Genomic DNA, 16,078 nt, shown 5'->3' with positions numbered 1-16,078 from the left:
GCAAAAATAACACAGAGCAGCACTGCTCACTGCTGTCACTGAAACCCGTAAATGGCTGTCTCTTATCTTCCGCCCGAGGGAACTTTACTTCCTCCACTCTCCCCAAAACTGACAGACATTACACCTACCAATAGTTTTATCTCGATTCACCTTCCAGACCAATGGCCCTTCATGGATCATCTTCCTTTTTGTTAAATCCAAATTCTGCCAAAATAAAGAGAATTACACAGAGATTATTTCTAAGCACTTAGTGTGATGATATTCCAGAGAGTCTCTTTTCAAGAAATTCCTCATGTAAAAGATACCATTTACTTTCACTATCATTACTGGTATCTGCCAACTACTGAACATAGAATAAAGACTAAGTTACAGTAAGCTGCATACAATTTCCTAAGTTAGAGGTATCTTGTAGAAAAACATTCAGGAGTGCTGCCTCCTAACTCTCACACTAAATATATGATAATTGCTTATGAAAATGAAGTTACAAACATTCAGCCACTGGATTTGCAGCCTATCCCCTAATTTTTCTATGAATAACTAGATGAGGATAATGCATAGCTTATCTATCTGTAAGAGGCCCGTGAGTGCCAGGCTCTAGTTACAGAGTTCTAAGGAATAGTACTCATGAAAAAGTCCAGGTAGTACTTGACCTTGCTCCATATATTAATAATTTATTTATTTTTTAAAGATTTATTTATTTGGGGAGGGGAGCAGCGGGTGAAGGAGAGAGAGAAACCCAAATAGACTCCTCGCTGAGCATGGAGCCCCATGTGGGACTTGATCCTGGGACCCTGAGATCATGACCTGAGCTGAAACCAAGAGTTGGACGCTTAACCAAATGAACCACCCAGGCGCCCCTAAATAATTTAGTAAGAGAATCATCTCTTAGTATAGGTAGCTCTAGAAAAATCTCATTCTCTGGAAGTGAAGGGGCTGAGCATATTAAGCATGCTTTTGATAAGCTGCTATATATGATATAAAAGTCTAGTTTACTAGCCACCAAATAAATCTACTCAAACAACCACCTACTGAAACAGTACAAGAAAGACTGAAAATCCCAAGCAGTTCCTTAATACAAAAGCCCCACATGATAGAAATGGCAATTACAAAATACTTTACTATCATTCCTGTAATGGTTTCAACATTTCTGCTTTTGAAGAGCTTCATGAAAACATTATCTTGTTTTACTCAATAATCTGGAAAGTTCCCAGAGCAAACACCCCTACTCTCACTCACACTATAAGAACACAATAAAATTAAATAACTAACGTTCCTTAAGTCCCCCACAAATCGTTACATAAAGTTAGTTTTACACAAAATATTCCTCTAATGAAAGACTAAAGTCATCTTCACATAGACCAGACGTTGAAAAGGAAGAACAGAATCATAAATATAGACAATCTATGATATAAGAACTTCTTCAGGTGATGGATGCCCCTCTGAGATGTTAATACCCTGCCAGGTCCTTAGTAAATTGTATTTTATTATTTTTTAAATTATGATTAGACCATCTCTCACCCTGAGCTCTTCCACGTTTGGGTACTCTGACAACTTCAGATTGGAGGTATCCAGACGACGCTGATAGTCTTCTAAACGCTGAAAATTAAGACGAGATGGAGCCAAGGTTACTGCTTTGGGTATCAATGGTCTCCCTGTTCCGAAGCCAAATGGATGTTTTTAACCTGCATTTTACGGAGCTCTCTGCAACACTAGACATGACTGACAGCTCTTTCTTTCTTTGAGAGCGAGCACATGGCAGTAGGAGCAGAGGGAGAAGGAGAGATGGAGAGATAAACTCAAGCAGACTCTGCACTGAGCATGGAGCCTGACAAGGGGTTCAATCCTAGGACCCTGAGATCATGACCTGAGCCAAAACCAAGAGTCAACACTCAACCAATTGCACCGCACAGGTGCCCCACAGCTCACTCTTTCTGAAACCACCCCCTTTCCCTGGCTTTGGAGACATCACACCCTCCTAGTCTTCCTCTTCCCTCTTTGGCTATTTTTGCTCAATCTGCTTTTCAAACTCACTGACCTCTAACTAGCTTATGGTTATTTTTTGAATATATAAGTATGTACACGGTACAAAATTTGAAAAGTAACATAAGGCACACAATGAAAATGAAGTCTCCCTCCAATCCTGTCCTCTTGCCTCCCCACCCCCAATTTTCTCTAAAAAAGCAATCTCTAATACCCATTTCTTAGGTAGCCTACGAGAAAAATTCTAAGCAAACAGAATATATGCATATATAAGTATGCTTGTCTCTGTACATGTTGTGTGTGTATATATCCTTTTAAAAAAGATATGGTAGCATAATATATTAATATATGTACTACTCAAATGGTGACATGATCACATACACATCTCTGTGTGTTTATTACTCATCAATGTATCTTGAAGAGTGCTCTACATTAACACATACAGAGAGAACTCACTCTTTAAATGGCTGTATGGTATTCAGCTCTATCAACGATCTACAGTTTATCTAACTACACTTTACTGATGGAGATGAAGTTACTTCCAATCTTCTCCCATAACAAATAAATACTGTTATAGCATGGCCTTAAAACATATATTTTTATAGATACGTGTAGACATACCTGTAAGATAAATTTCTAAAGGAACAACTATTATATCAAAGCATATGTGTATTTTCCCCAAGATTACAAAAATGTCGAAGTATATAGAAAAGTCTGAATATGTATAGTGAGCACCCATATACCCACCACTTACATTCCAGTTAATATTTGATATATTTGTTTTATCATAGGTCTGTTCATTCCTCTAGCTATCCCTCAATCCACCATATATTTTGAGTGCATTTCACAATAACTTACAAATGTAAGCACACTTTACCTTTAAACATTTTAGTGTGCATATCATTAACAAGAGTCTGATATTTAGTTATTTTTAAAGTAAAATTTACATACAGTGAAATGTATATATTTTAAGTGTACCTTTCCACAAGATTTCACATATGCATGCACCTGCGTAAATGCCTAGCAAGATACGAAATATTGCTATCACCACAGAACGTCTCCTCATGCTTCTTCCTAGTTAATATCTGTCCCCACATGCCCAGTGACAACCACTTTTCTGACCTTTTTCCCACCACTGATTAGTCTGTTCTAGAAGTTCATAGAGATAAAATTATACACACACACACACTCTTGTCCGCTTTCTTTCACTCAGCATCATGTTTGTGAGATTCATTCAAGTCGTATGTATCAGGAGTTCATTCCCTTTTATTGCTGGAATTTATTATCCTAGTTTATGACTATACCTCATTCGGTTTATGCTACAAACATTCTTGTACAAGTCTGTGGGCACAGATCTTCATTTCTCCTGGGTAGATCACTAGGAACAAAATCGCTGGGTCAAAGGGCAGATGTATGAATATGTGCATTTTTAATTTAGGTACATATTGCCAAAGTGCCCTCTGGGGTTTTATCATTTTACACTCCAAACAACACATTTGAAAGTTCCTGTTTTCCTACAGCCTCATCAACAGAGCTGTCGTCATACTCAGTTCCTAAGAAATTATATCCAGGTCCAGGGATTCAATTAGTTCTATATATGCTCACAATTTACGTTTTTCTCTTCGGCACAGTCCTCTCAGAGGTGGATCCATATAGCCAAATGCATACTATACATTTTCACCTCATATCCCAAACTGAACTCTGCATCTGCCCCACAAATCCAGGGCTTCTTCCCTCAGCCTGTCCACCCAAATGTGCAAGCCAGAGACCTGGGACTTATTCCTACCATCACATCTCTCTTCAAATCCTTCTCTAAATCAGTCACCACATCCTATCAGTTACCTTCTAAATACTTCTCCAATTCTTGCATCTCTTGAGCCACCACCATTTGTCCTGAACTGCTGCAACAGACTAGGCTGAGCTGTTTCACCCCCTCTCTGTCCCCTTCAGCCCATTCTCCATAGACTGGTGTGAGTGGTACTTACAAGGCGGAAAATCTGAATACGCCATTCTTCTTAAATGTCTATAATGAATTCCTACTGCTCTCAACATCAAAATCTTTTAACATTGTCCACAGTAGGGCCCTGTATGACTTGGCTCTGATCTACTATACCTCATTTCACACCACTCTGACTTTGCTTTTTAGGCACGATCCACACTAACCTAATCTTTCCGTTCCTCAAACAGGCCATGCTTCCTTTTTACCCCAGGGCTTCTGTATATGCCGTTCCCTCTACTTGTAAGGTTGCCCCCCCCTTCCACATTCTTTTGGTTTATTTCCATTTACTTTTCAGAGCTTGGCTTAAATGTCAATTCCTGAAGGAAGATTTCTCCAACGGCCACCACCCAACACCCTCAAACCAGGCTCACCCCACCCCCCCCACACTATTACATATTCCTAGCATCCCAAAATTCTCCTTCATAGCAGCTATCACAACTCATATAAAATACTTGCACTAAAATCTGTTCAATACGTTCTATCCTGCTAGAAAATAAGCTCAGTGTGGGCACTTATTTATTTATTTAAGCACCCTATATCCTATACTCAGCATCCACTCAGCATACAGATGCTCTAGAAATATTTGCTGAATGGATAGATGAATGAGAGAGCAAACAAGTAGCTAGAGATGCTCAAAAAAGCCAAATACAAGTGTGATGTTCTACCACAAAATTGGTCTGGACCCACCTACTACATGAATAGCTACCAAATGCCCCATCTGTCAATTATGTAAGGGTAATTCAATTATTATTTCACAGATCACAGATAACACTAACTCAATACGCTCACTACATCATCCTGGATCTTTGCTTTCCCCCTTCTTACCTGTTTGTTTTCTGCCTCCTTGACAGCCTGATTTACATAATTTAAGATCTGACGACAGTGATCTGCGGCTTTCTTCACCTTCTCCCTTTCCATTGGCCATTCTAAGCATGGGGTGGGGGGAATCCAGAATGTAAAATAAAAGAAATCAGAAAAGAACATAAATATATATATGTAAATGAGATATCATTTGATGTCAACAGTTACAAAAACATACTAAGACCTTGAATTTTTTTTTTTTTAAGATTTTATTTATTTATTTGACAGAGAGAGACAGTGAGAGAGGGAACACAAGCAGGGGGAGTGGGAGAGGAAGCAGGGAGCCCAATGCAGGGCTTGATCCCAGGACCCTGGGATCATGACTTGAGCCGAAGGGAGACGCTTAACGACTGAGCCACCGAGGAGCCCGACCTTGAATATTTTTATACCGGGCTAAAATCTATGGCAGAATCTCAATTCAGATAATCTTTGGACAGATGAGACATCTTATGACAGTACACTAAAACATAAATACTCATCTTTAAAAAGAAGCCATTGTATAGAATACCAAGTTCAAGAAGCGATGCTTTAAATCAAGTATCAGCCCCCCATGTTATGCACTCCAGGGAGTGGGTCTCATTCACGTTGTAAGCTATATAAATGGGACCCCTTCTCCCCTTAGAATCTCCCCTGAGTGCAGAGACTATGTGATTATGTCCAGTGGACTTGTTAAGCAATAATTTTTAAATGATAACATAATTCAAAATAACTCCAGAATAAATTTCTTTGAATTTGGATTATATTTATTTTATTTATTTATTTGAGAGAGAGTGCCAGCATTAGGGGCAGAGGGAGAGGGAGAAGCAGACTCCCCTCTGAGCAGAGAACCCAATGTGGGGCTCGATCCCAGGACCCTGGGATCATGACCTGAGGTTAAGGCAAGACGCTTAACCAACCGAGCCACCCAGGCGCCACTTGAGATTACATTTAAGGAAAGAAAATAGATTATGGCATTTGTATCATTAAAAGATGAAATTTACCAAAATGTGTTGAGATTACATTGAGGCCTACATTGTAAAGAATGCCAAAACTGGAATATTTAAAATTACAATCCTCTGAACAACAGTCCACCTATATTGAACAGGTATATTAAAGTATAAAAATTAACATGTAGGAGTATTTTCAAATTCTCAGGCATAAGAAACAGGAGTTTGATTGCATAAAATTATTAATGAGAACTGAGTATAAGAGCCTAAAGCTCAACTGAGAAACTAGGATTCACTTCCTGGTTCAAAACAGGAGAGCTGGGGTGATAACGCATTGGTCGGGTTTAATTAAAGTACATGTATAGACACAGAGCATCTCTTCACCCAGCATAAGACTTCTTCAAAGCAAATACAACATACGCTATATGAAGGACTGTACAAAGAGCACTTAGTCTGGAAAGCACCAGATAATATTGTGCACTTGAGGGGCTAAATTGCTCTCTGTCACAACTACTTAATTCTGCTTGTTGTAGGCAAAAAGCAGTCAGAGACAATTTGTCAACCAATGAGCACGACTATGTTCCAATCAAACTTTTTTACAAAAATAGGTGATGAGCCAGATTTGGTCCACGATTCGTAGTTTGCCAAATGCTGTGTTTAATGTGCTTCTAATGGAGCACATTAAATCAAAGAGCCTCAAGAAGACTGGATTGGATCTTGTTAGAAAATGCTGCCAGACTCTGGAAATTGAACCCTTGGGCACCAGGACGCGGTGAGAGATTATTTAGCAGGACGTGGGGTTTTTTGTTTTGTTCCTAAGCTCTTTAATTTCAGTGAGAATGCTGTACCTGTGTATTTGGCAATATTATCCAACAGAAGAGGGTACTTGGTAAGCCTCTGCATTTGGGTAGGAATGATATCCTTCAGCTGCAGACGACGACACAGAGGATTACTCTCAGCATCCTAAAATTAAGATAAGTGAATTTGTGATTCTTATCAGGACTATAGTTACCCATCATGTGCCATATATTCATCATGGATGGGTCTACAACATCACCGTCCCGGTTATTAAATCAAGACTTAAAACAAGCAAGGTATACCATGGCCACACTAGACTTCTGCTTTCTCCTTTACTCACACAATGGAGGCAGGGAGCCTTTATCACTAAGCCAGTGGCTTCTTTCTTATCTGTTTAAGCAAAAATTGAGAACACTCATAATCAACTCTAAGAACTGCTTGCTTGTGATAAAACAGTTTTATCTTCACATATTCATTCCTACGATTGGCATTCCTACCAAAAGTTAGTCAGCTGATTTGCTATTTGCCATTCCAGGTAGGTACGATGGATCCTCAGGCTGGATATACCCCAGCTCATCTCTAACAGGGCGTCTGCAAACTTGAGGAAAGTGCCAGACAATAAATACTTGGGACTTTGCATGCCCTGCAGTCTTTGTCACAACTACTCAGCTCTGCTGTTTTAGCATAAAAACAGCCACAGACAGTACGTAAATGAATGAACGTGGCTGTGTGTAGTAGAGAGTTCTGAGATGGCCTTCTAGATTCCCACTCTCTGGTGGACAAACTCTGTATAATCACCTCCCCCAGAGTGTGGACAGAACCGGCGAACACAACGGGTTATCACTCATATGATTAGGTTACTATCAGTTAATTTTGTGGGGATCAAAAAGGAAAGTGTTTCCTAGGTGAGTCTGACTTAATCAGAGGAGCCCTTACAAGAAAGCTGCCAGAGAGACACGATCCTTCTGGCCTGCGAGAAAGGAAACTATCTTGTAAACTACCTGTAGGGGCCACGTGAAAGAGACACGGGCATTCTCTAGGAGCCGAGAGCAGTTTCTAGCCAATGACGACAAGAAGACAGGGATCGCGGTTACACATTTACAAGGACATGAATTCTGTGAACCACCAGGGAACTTAGGAGAGGACCCCAAGTCTCAGGAGAACTGCAGCTCCAGCCGACCCCTTCCTTTCAGCCTGGTGCAAGCACGAAGGGAGGACCCCGCCAAACAGTATCTGTACTCCTAAACCACCCCACAAACGCTGTGACATAATACTCTTGCATTAAGTTGCTACGTTTGTGGTAATCTGTTCTAGTGCAGCAAAAACTTACTACACTGTGTTCCAGTAAAACCCCACAAAAACAGGCAAGAGGCTGGATAGGAACTGTGGGCCCTAGTTTACTGACCCTTGATAGACACCAATATACAGACCTCAATAAGCATGGCTGTTGGCACACTCTGGGCTAGTTATGAGCCCATTCTCATGTTCTGACCATATTATTGTAATAGCTTACATGGGACATTTCCTGACAATATCTCCACGGCAAGGTGGACTTCTCTGTCAAGTATTTTAACCCTGACATATAATCTTCATTATTTATCATTCCAATATCACCTTTATACTCTCCAGGAATTTAAGAACTAACATATGGCTTTAAAAAGGGTTAACATAATCCTTGTAAGAATCTTAGTCTTAGATTTCTCCGTTTATTCTCTATTCAATAAAAAATTTGCACTATTTATTTTCTTACATGACTCACTCAACTCACTTGCACAAAGGTCTGGAATCGAGAATCCTTTTTCTGACGAGACTTGATCATTTCCAGGGCGAAGGGTTGGTTACTGCAAAAGGTAGCAGCGGCGTGCTTCAACTTGTCCTCCCCTGGTCCACTGAACTGTGCCAAGAATGCAAAGAACACAACAAAGAATGGCAGACTGAGCTTATCGAAGGCCAGGCAAAATGAGAGACAACCATGATCCTTTCAATATTCCGCTAAGTGCTCTCAAGTGACAAGAAACGGAGACCTACATATCTCTGTGGACTATCAGTGTTTCTCCATTGAAAAGGTCAGACGCGGACACACCCAGACCTCTTCTGGTCACATTCCAATGTTTTCCTGCTCACAGCCTCCCACAATTTACTACCTTTCCAGTCTAGACCACTTCTAAATTAAACAGAAAGGTTAACACTAGGGGAATAGAAGACACAAAAGGCTTAAAGACTGAGATTGATATTTGATTGTCTTAGAATCTGACAGCTTCACAAAAGTTACTAACTGCTCCAGGAAGAAACTCTGTGGGATTCTAATTGATGCTTTACTGTGTCATACTACAAATTTTCTGTTTCAGGGACACCTGGGTGGCTCAGTTGGTTGAGTATCCAACTCTTGGTTTCGGGTCAGGTCATGCTCTCAGGGTCCTGGGATCAAGCCCCAAGTCAGGTTCCATGCTCAGCACGGAGTCTGCTCAAGATTCTCCCTCTCCCCCTCGGCCACTCACCACACTGTTGCTCTCTCTCTCTATGAAGGATGGATAGATAAATCTTAAAAAAAAATTGTTTCAAGTTGAGTAGTGTGCTGCCAAGCCAAGAGAACTCAGTTACAACTTTCACTGCTACCCTGAGATCAAGAAACAAAATGAGCCACACTATCACCGAGTAGCTGTAGAGTAAGCTGGGTTTTTCAAGGAAGTTAAATCTCCTTGATAACAATAATGCCTGAGCGGGCCTCGAGAAGATGCTTTGGAAAGCTGAGTAAATGCAAGGTGAGAGTGGACCGTGATTCCCTGATCTTTTCAATGAGTCAAGTAGCTGAAAGATCTCCTATTGGATTAGTAGATTCTTAGCCATGATCTCAACATCAACAAAAGGAGTAAGATGAACATTGTTTTAGTCAACTTTCTAGTATTCAATCTTTTAAAAAGTTATCATTGTACAGTTACCAAAATCCCGTGGCATTTCCTCAAGTAATCTGCATACTGAAGTAAGTTTCTGTGAGCATATCTAAACAGTTCCTGTTCAACCTGTGTTAATATTTGGAGAACTATGTCATACGCTTCACTATTACTCACAGCCTTAACTACAGTACTTTCTTTAAAGTTTGGATCAAACCCATTTTCCCCTAGGAAAATTTTCTATACATCCTAGTGTGGGTCTCCCTGCTATATCTTCCCATAACAAACTGTACTCTCCCTTTTTTGTAACTCTTGTCATACTTGAAAGGACTAATGACTGTTTTCCCACTAGTTATAAGCGCCACCCAGGCAGGAGCCATGTCTGTCGTGATTGCCACCGTCTCCCCAGCACCTCGAGCAGCGTACATACTGTGGGGTATTCTCACAGAGAGTCAGACAGAAAAACAGAATGTGACAAACAGCTATGGATAGTCTTTGAACTCTTTCCTTGTACTGTAAATAAGATCAAGTAATTGTCACTTTTCCACTTTTGTGATGGTAGTTCTGGATCTACAACTGCTTAATGTTTTACAGTCCAATTCTGAGATTTGGACAACAGAAGATGAAAATTCTATGTTAGTTACATTATTTTCATCAAGATTCATTTGATTCTCTATTTGTTAAAACACAGAGAACTAGTATCTTTAATTTGATGAAAAAAGAGCACTTAGTTCGAATGAGCACTTATTGAAAAATATTAATGAAAAAAAGATACTAACCAAGAGAATACATACTTGGACCCCTTTCATCTTTACAGTACCTTTGCAAAATGGATGAGTTTGCATATTTGGAAAGATTAGTTACTCAACCGTGAATCTGATCTTTAAGTGTCTATAAAAACATTAAAATGAAATAGCCAATTTCCTTACCCAGGTCAGCAAATCTTCTCCAATCTGATCAATAACTGAGGTCTCATTCCTCTTTCGAACAGCCTTCATTTGCTCATTCAATCCAACTAAGGGAGGAAAAAAAACAACGGAAAATAATTAAGCACGCACTCATTTTAGTCTGCATTACTGGTTGTACTGAGAACCTAAATTTTAAAAAAAAAAGGATTTTCACAGTAGTATAGCTGCCTCTAGTTGCCTTAAATATAAATCTGAACACAATTCTTATGCATACAGATACCTGTGAGCTCTATCTGAAAAACAGGTGCCAAAGCATAAAACAATGTGGAAATAGCACATTACATACAGTATAGGTACATCACTTATGCAGTTAATTTCAAGACCCCATCATAACCATGCTCATAAAGAAATTTAAATAGAACAGGTGATTCTGCCCACTGTTCCTCTCAAAATGTTTATGTTCACAGGCAGTGGATATAATCAACCTGAACTGGTCAATGCATGCTGGTGAAACCTAAGATCACCCACAAAGACATGAAAGGCATCAGTTTGGTAGGCAGGTGTGGGCAGGTGGTGATGGCATCCTTGACGAAAGAATGCTTGAGAATTAAGGATCACAGAGAAGCAGTGACTTACAGAGAGAGGAACTGTGTCTACAAAAGTCTGAGGTGACTACAACCAAGGAAAGCCGGCAAGGTAGAATTTTTTATATATTTACTCAAGCATTTCAAGCAACAACAAAAGAATTTAATTCCTGAAAATTACCCCATCACGAAATTACACACTGAATATACATAGACTATATATACACACACACACACATACAATTATATGGGATATATTTAAAAACATATACACTGCAATTGATAAGACATTTCCAAGGGTAATTTTAATTATTCATATTTTTCTTTTTTATTTTTTACTTATTTTTTTTATTTTTTATTATGTTATGTTAGTCACCATACAGTATTCATATTTTTCATCGTAGACATTAACTTTAGGCCCTAAGTCCTGTGGTAACACTATATACAAAAGGCTGATGGTGCAGGTGAGTGTCTGGGGAGGGAGGTGTTCAACGATCTGATCACTTCTTTACGTGATGTGCTCATGTATAATTACATAATTTCAGGAATGCTAACATGGATACACTTAGAAGATTTTATTGTTATGGTGCTTTTATATACTCACAATCTTTCATCTATTAAAAATGTTAGGGACAAAGATCAGAGTCGATTTTCTTACTATGAAGTTGAAGAATATCTTCCAAGTTTGAAAAAATTTTCCGTAGTTCTGAAGGTGACAGAATTCCTTCTCTGGACACTCGCTGATAGAATACTTGATCAAGAACCTTCAGTGTTCGAACATGAGCTCTTTCAGTGTAGAATAATTCTAAGCAGAAAAAAAGGAAATATGAAATGTTACCTCATTTAGAATAATTCCATGAGACCAAACACAGGCTTTAGCTGGAATTAAGCAACAAATGAGCTCTATAATAATTATTTATAGTTTTGAAAGGATGTAGTATCTCTCATGTCACTTTCTTGATTCCATGGGACCCTCCTACATACTGGCTCTAAGAGATGAATGCTGGCAAATGAAAAATATCATTCAAAATTATTCTGGGGGCGCCTGGGTGGCTCAGTCATTTAAACGTCTGCCTTCAGCTCAGGTCATGAGCCCAGGGTGCTGGGATCGAGCCCCAAATCAGGGCTCCCTGCTCAGCGGAGAATCTGCTTCTCCCTCTCCCTCTGGCCCTCCCCCCACTCCTGCTCTCTCTCTCAAATACATAAAGAAAATCTTTAAAACAAAAACCAAAAAAACCCAAAACTATTCTGTATATTAAAGTTAACAATGTACTCCAAAATCCTTCTGTCTTTTCACAATACTACCCACCAATCACAGCTACAACATTGGAAAGCTGTAAGCCCAAACAGCATATAGACTTTCAGTTGAGCCCTCTTTAGAAAGAACAGTACTTTTGGTTATCTAATTGGCCTATAAACCCTCATTTCTGAGGCCAGACTTGTTATTTCACTACAACTCAAAGTTACCAGACACCGGAAGGGGATTTATTTAAATTGCATCCTAAAGACAGTGGAGGGCACAGCACCCATGTCACCCACATCTCTGTCACATATATGCTAGGGTAAAATAAAGAACCCTGCACACTAGCATAAAGGGACACCCGGATCCCAGTTTCCTCCCTATCACTTATCAGCTAGCTGTATGATCTTGATTAATTCAACTAATCACACTGAGCCTGAGCTTCCTCATTTATAATCTAGGCATAAAAATAACTTTGGATGAAAGTAAAGTGACGGACCAAGGTTGTCTTAATGACTGTTCAAGATCTATAATCTTAAATATCCTGAAAGCTAAACACCTTTTCCTTTCAAATTATCATTAAGAATTGTAGAATCATTTGCATTTTTTGAGTTGGAAAGCTCAAGGATTATCTATCTAGTTTAATTTCCCTTTGTATAGAACAAAAGGCTAGCAGAAATTTTGAAGCAAACTCTAAAGCTCAGAGGCTTTAGTCTAATAAAACTCACTATATGTGAACAACAACAAAATCTAATTAAACTCACCATTAATTACTTCCTGTCTTTTGATCTCAGAAGGCTTTAGTCCCAGTAATACTTCTCGACTAACGAGCTGTTGCCAGTTGGGTGGATCTGTCTCTAAGTCATTTTCAAACTGTTCATCCTCACTTTGACTTTCTCCAAAAGCTATGCTGTCAAACCTGATGAAAAAAAAAATGATGAATTCTATTTGAGGACATCAGATGGACAATGGGAAATAGCACAGATTTTTATATTACGGTAGATAAGTCATATTTCTGAAGTAGTGCTTAGCACAGGGCTGAAACATCACCCTCTCCTACAAAATGACTTACATGTGTTATATATACCTCTATAAATATCTTTTGCATGACTTGTGTTTATTAAGAATTTTCTTTTATACTATCTAACAGATCTGTGTACAGGTTTTCTTTTCCTTTAAAACTAGGATGTTTGAGAAAAAAGATATATTTCTTAAAATATGCCTCTATTGAAAGCTACTTTAGGATTACTCACTTTCGAAAGGGCTTTGGTGTCCCATGTTCAGTCACCCTAAAACAATGGAGAACAAAGAGTCAACACGAAAACAAAATGGTAATCAAGAAATTTATGCCAAGGGACCTGAACACACATTTTTCCAAAGAAGACATACAGACGGCCAACAGACACAAGAAAAGATGTCCAACATCACTAATCATCAGGGAAATGCAAATCAAAACCACAATGAGATATCACCCTGTCAGAATGGCTAGTATCAAAAAGACAAGAAATAACAAGTGTCGGTCAGGATGTGGAGAAAAAGGAACCCTCATGCACTGTTGGTGGGAATGAAAACTGGTGCAGCCACTGTGGAAAACAGTATGGAGGGTTCCTCAAAAAATTAAAAATAGAAATACCATACAATCTAGTAGATCCCACTACTGGATATTTACCCAAAGAACACAAAAACACTAATTTTAAAAGATACATGCACCCCTACATTTATTACAGCATGATTTATAATAGCCAAGATATGGGAGGAACCTAAGTGTGCATCAACAGATGAATAAAGACGCGGTACATTTACACAATGGAATATTACTCAGCCATAAAAAATATGCCATCTTGCCATGTGTGACATCATGGATAGACCTAGAGGGTATTAGGCTAAGTGAAATAAGTCATATGATTTATATGTGGAATCTAAAAAAACAAATGAACAAACAAGAAAAGCAGAAACAAACCCATAAATACAAAGAACAAACTGGTGGTTGCCAGAGAGGAGGGGGTGAGGGGATGGGCAACATGGGTGAAGGGCGGTGGCAGGTACAGGCTTCCAGTTAATGGATATGTGTGAGTCAAGCGGATGAAAGGCACCGCATAGGGAATACGGCCAACGGCGTTGTAACAGGCTTGTATGGTGACAGACAACAGCTACACCGCGGACAGCACAACATAACGTATAAACTTGTTCAATCACTATGTCCTACACCTGAAGCTAAAGCAACACTGTATGTCAAATATACTTCAATAAAAAGGAAAAAAAAAAGAAATTTATGCCAGGGATACTCAAAACTGGATTAAATTACAGTAGCTAATAAATAATTCTTCTGGATATTCTAATGATTTAATATAAACTAAAAACATTTCAGTACCTAATATTTACTACCAGTAAGTTCTAGGACTTCCTCCCACCAAAAAAAAACACATGTGGGAAAAATGCTACAAAGTATGGCAATGGTATACAATGAAACAGTTGAAGCTACTCTTACCCTCCCCTGCCCCCAAAGATATCACTGAATTACCTTTCCACTTCCCATTCCTCCTCCTGCACTTGGTCTAAGGGAGGAGGTGGGAAATCAAAGACAGTATTGGGAGTCCGAGGGGTGCTATCTATGCAGTCTCCAGATGCTGGTGTTTCTCCAACTTGCTTTGATCCTGAAAAGACAAAATTCGGACACTCAGATGGTGTTAATGAAGATAATAATTCCCCCCCAAAAAAAAAATCAGTCCCCAAAGAGAAATTCAACCTATCCACGGCCACATTCTTAAACAATTGCATGTTAGCTAGAACCAAAATTCTAATATATAAAATTTTAAAATGCCCTAAAAAAAAAAAAAAAAAACAGGAATATCATTTTTAAGCAACTTTTAAAAAATCAACGTAACAGGGGCCTGGGTGGCTCAGTCAGGTAAGCCTCAGACTTGGTTTCGGCTCAGGTCATGATCTCAGGGTCGTGAGATTGAGCCCCGCGTGGAGTTCCACACTGGGCGTGGAGTCGGCTTGAGATTCCCTCCCTCTGCTCCCACTCCGCTCCTCCCCCTATGATCATGCACTCTCTCTCAAATAAATAAATAAATAAATAAATAAAATCTTTAAACATCAACATAAGACATGGAAACAACTCAGAAGAGCATATGATGAGAAACATTCTCTTACATCATCTTTTTCTATCCCCGTGTCAATCTTCTTCACCCAAATTTTATTTATTATGGTGGTTTAATTCGAAATAATGACCTCATAATTCTTTTTCTTGATTTACTATCTTTAGGTAATATCTATTTCTTCCTCCTCTGAGGATTCTGCCCACTTATACTTCCCACCTTCACTTTCCCCCCATTTCTTCCCAGTGTGTAATAATATTATTACTAGTTGGGTTAATGTATTACCTAAGTTTAAATGATAGAATTATATCTATACTTGTTCCATCAAGGAGTTAGTACCTTAACTCTCTTCTATATCAAATTAGGTATTTAGTATCCCTATCCTTCCCTTTAATTGTATTTCTTTCCTTCTACCTTTCATTTCTTTCAACTACATTTTTACTTGTGTCATTAGAAGGACTTTTTACATTTCCATGATCTGTGGCCACAACTAAATATTCTCTGCCTTCCCTATTTGGTTGATTCTAAAAGTCTGAAAACCCAGAGTGCTTACCTTACTTTGCCAATCTACATAGTGTCATACACAAAATACAACATATAATGTATTACATATACATATTATTCCTGACAGGTTAGGAGGTATGTTAGGATTAGGTTTCCTTTTCTGCTGGTCCAATGATGCAACTCCTGGGTCACTTGAAATAGAATGTTCATTCCATCAAGGTCATATACTCCATCAGTTACTTCAAGATTACGCCAGTTTTATTTTGTTTTACATTTCTTCCTTTCC

General features: G+C 38.9%; 1 protein-coding gene across 5 annotated transcripts in view; it reads right to left on the bottom strand.

Annotated features, from left to right (window-relative positions):
- The window catches only part of ARHGEF12 (Rho guanine nucleotide exchange factor 12), a 145,883-nt gene that overhangs the window by 12,707 nt on the left and 117,098 nt on the right, over positions 1-16,078 (bottom strand). For all 5 annotated transcript variants that reach the window (XM_032428058.1, XM_032428059.1, XM_032428061.1 and 2 more), the window contains 10 exons: positions 14,709-14,841; positions 13,441-13,476; positions 12,952-13,106; positions 11,606-11,752; positions 10,385-10,470; positions 8,333-8,458; positions 6,615-6,729; positions 4,805-4,905; positions 1,519-1,596; positions 129-204 (listed from right to left, as the gene is read on the bottom strand). In XM_032428058.1, the coding sequence (XP_032283949.1) occupies positions 129-204; positions 1,519-1,596; positions 4,805-4,905; positions 6,615-6,729; positions 8,333-8,458; positions 10,385-10,470; positions 11,606-11,752; positions 12,952-13,106; positions 13,441-13,476; positions 14,709-14,841 (1,053 nt within the window). The remainder of the gene's footprint in view (positions 1-128; positions 205-1,518; positions 1,597-4,804; positions 4,906-6,614; positions 6,730-8,332; positions 8,459-10,384; positions 10,471-11,605; positions 11,753-12,951; positions 13,107-13,440; positions 13,477-14,708; positions 14,842-16,078) is intronic.

This window comes from Phoca vitulina, unplaced genomic scaffold, assembly GCF_004348235.1.
Source record: "Phoca vitulina isolate PV1807 unplaced genomic scaffold, GSC_HSeal_1.0 scaffold38, whole genome shotgun sequence".
NCBI classification, from domain to species: Eukaryota; Metazoa; Chordata; class Mammalia; order Carnivora; family Phocidae; genus Phoca; species Phoca vitulina.
This window is presented reverse-complemented; position numbering and strand designations above follow the sequence as displayed.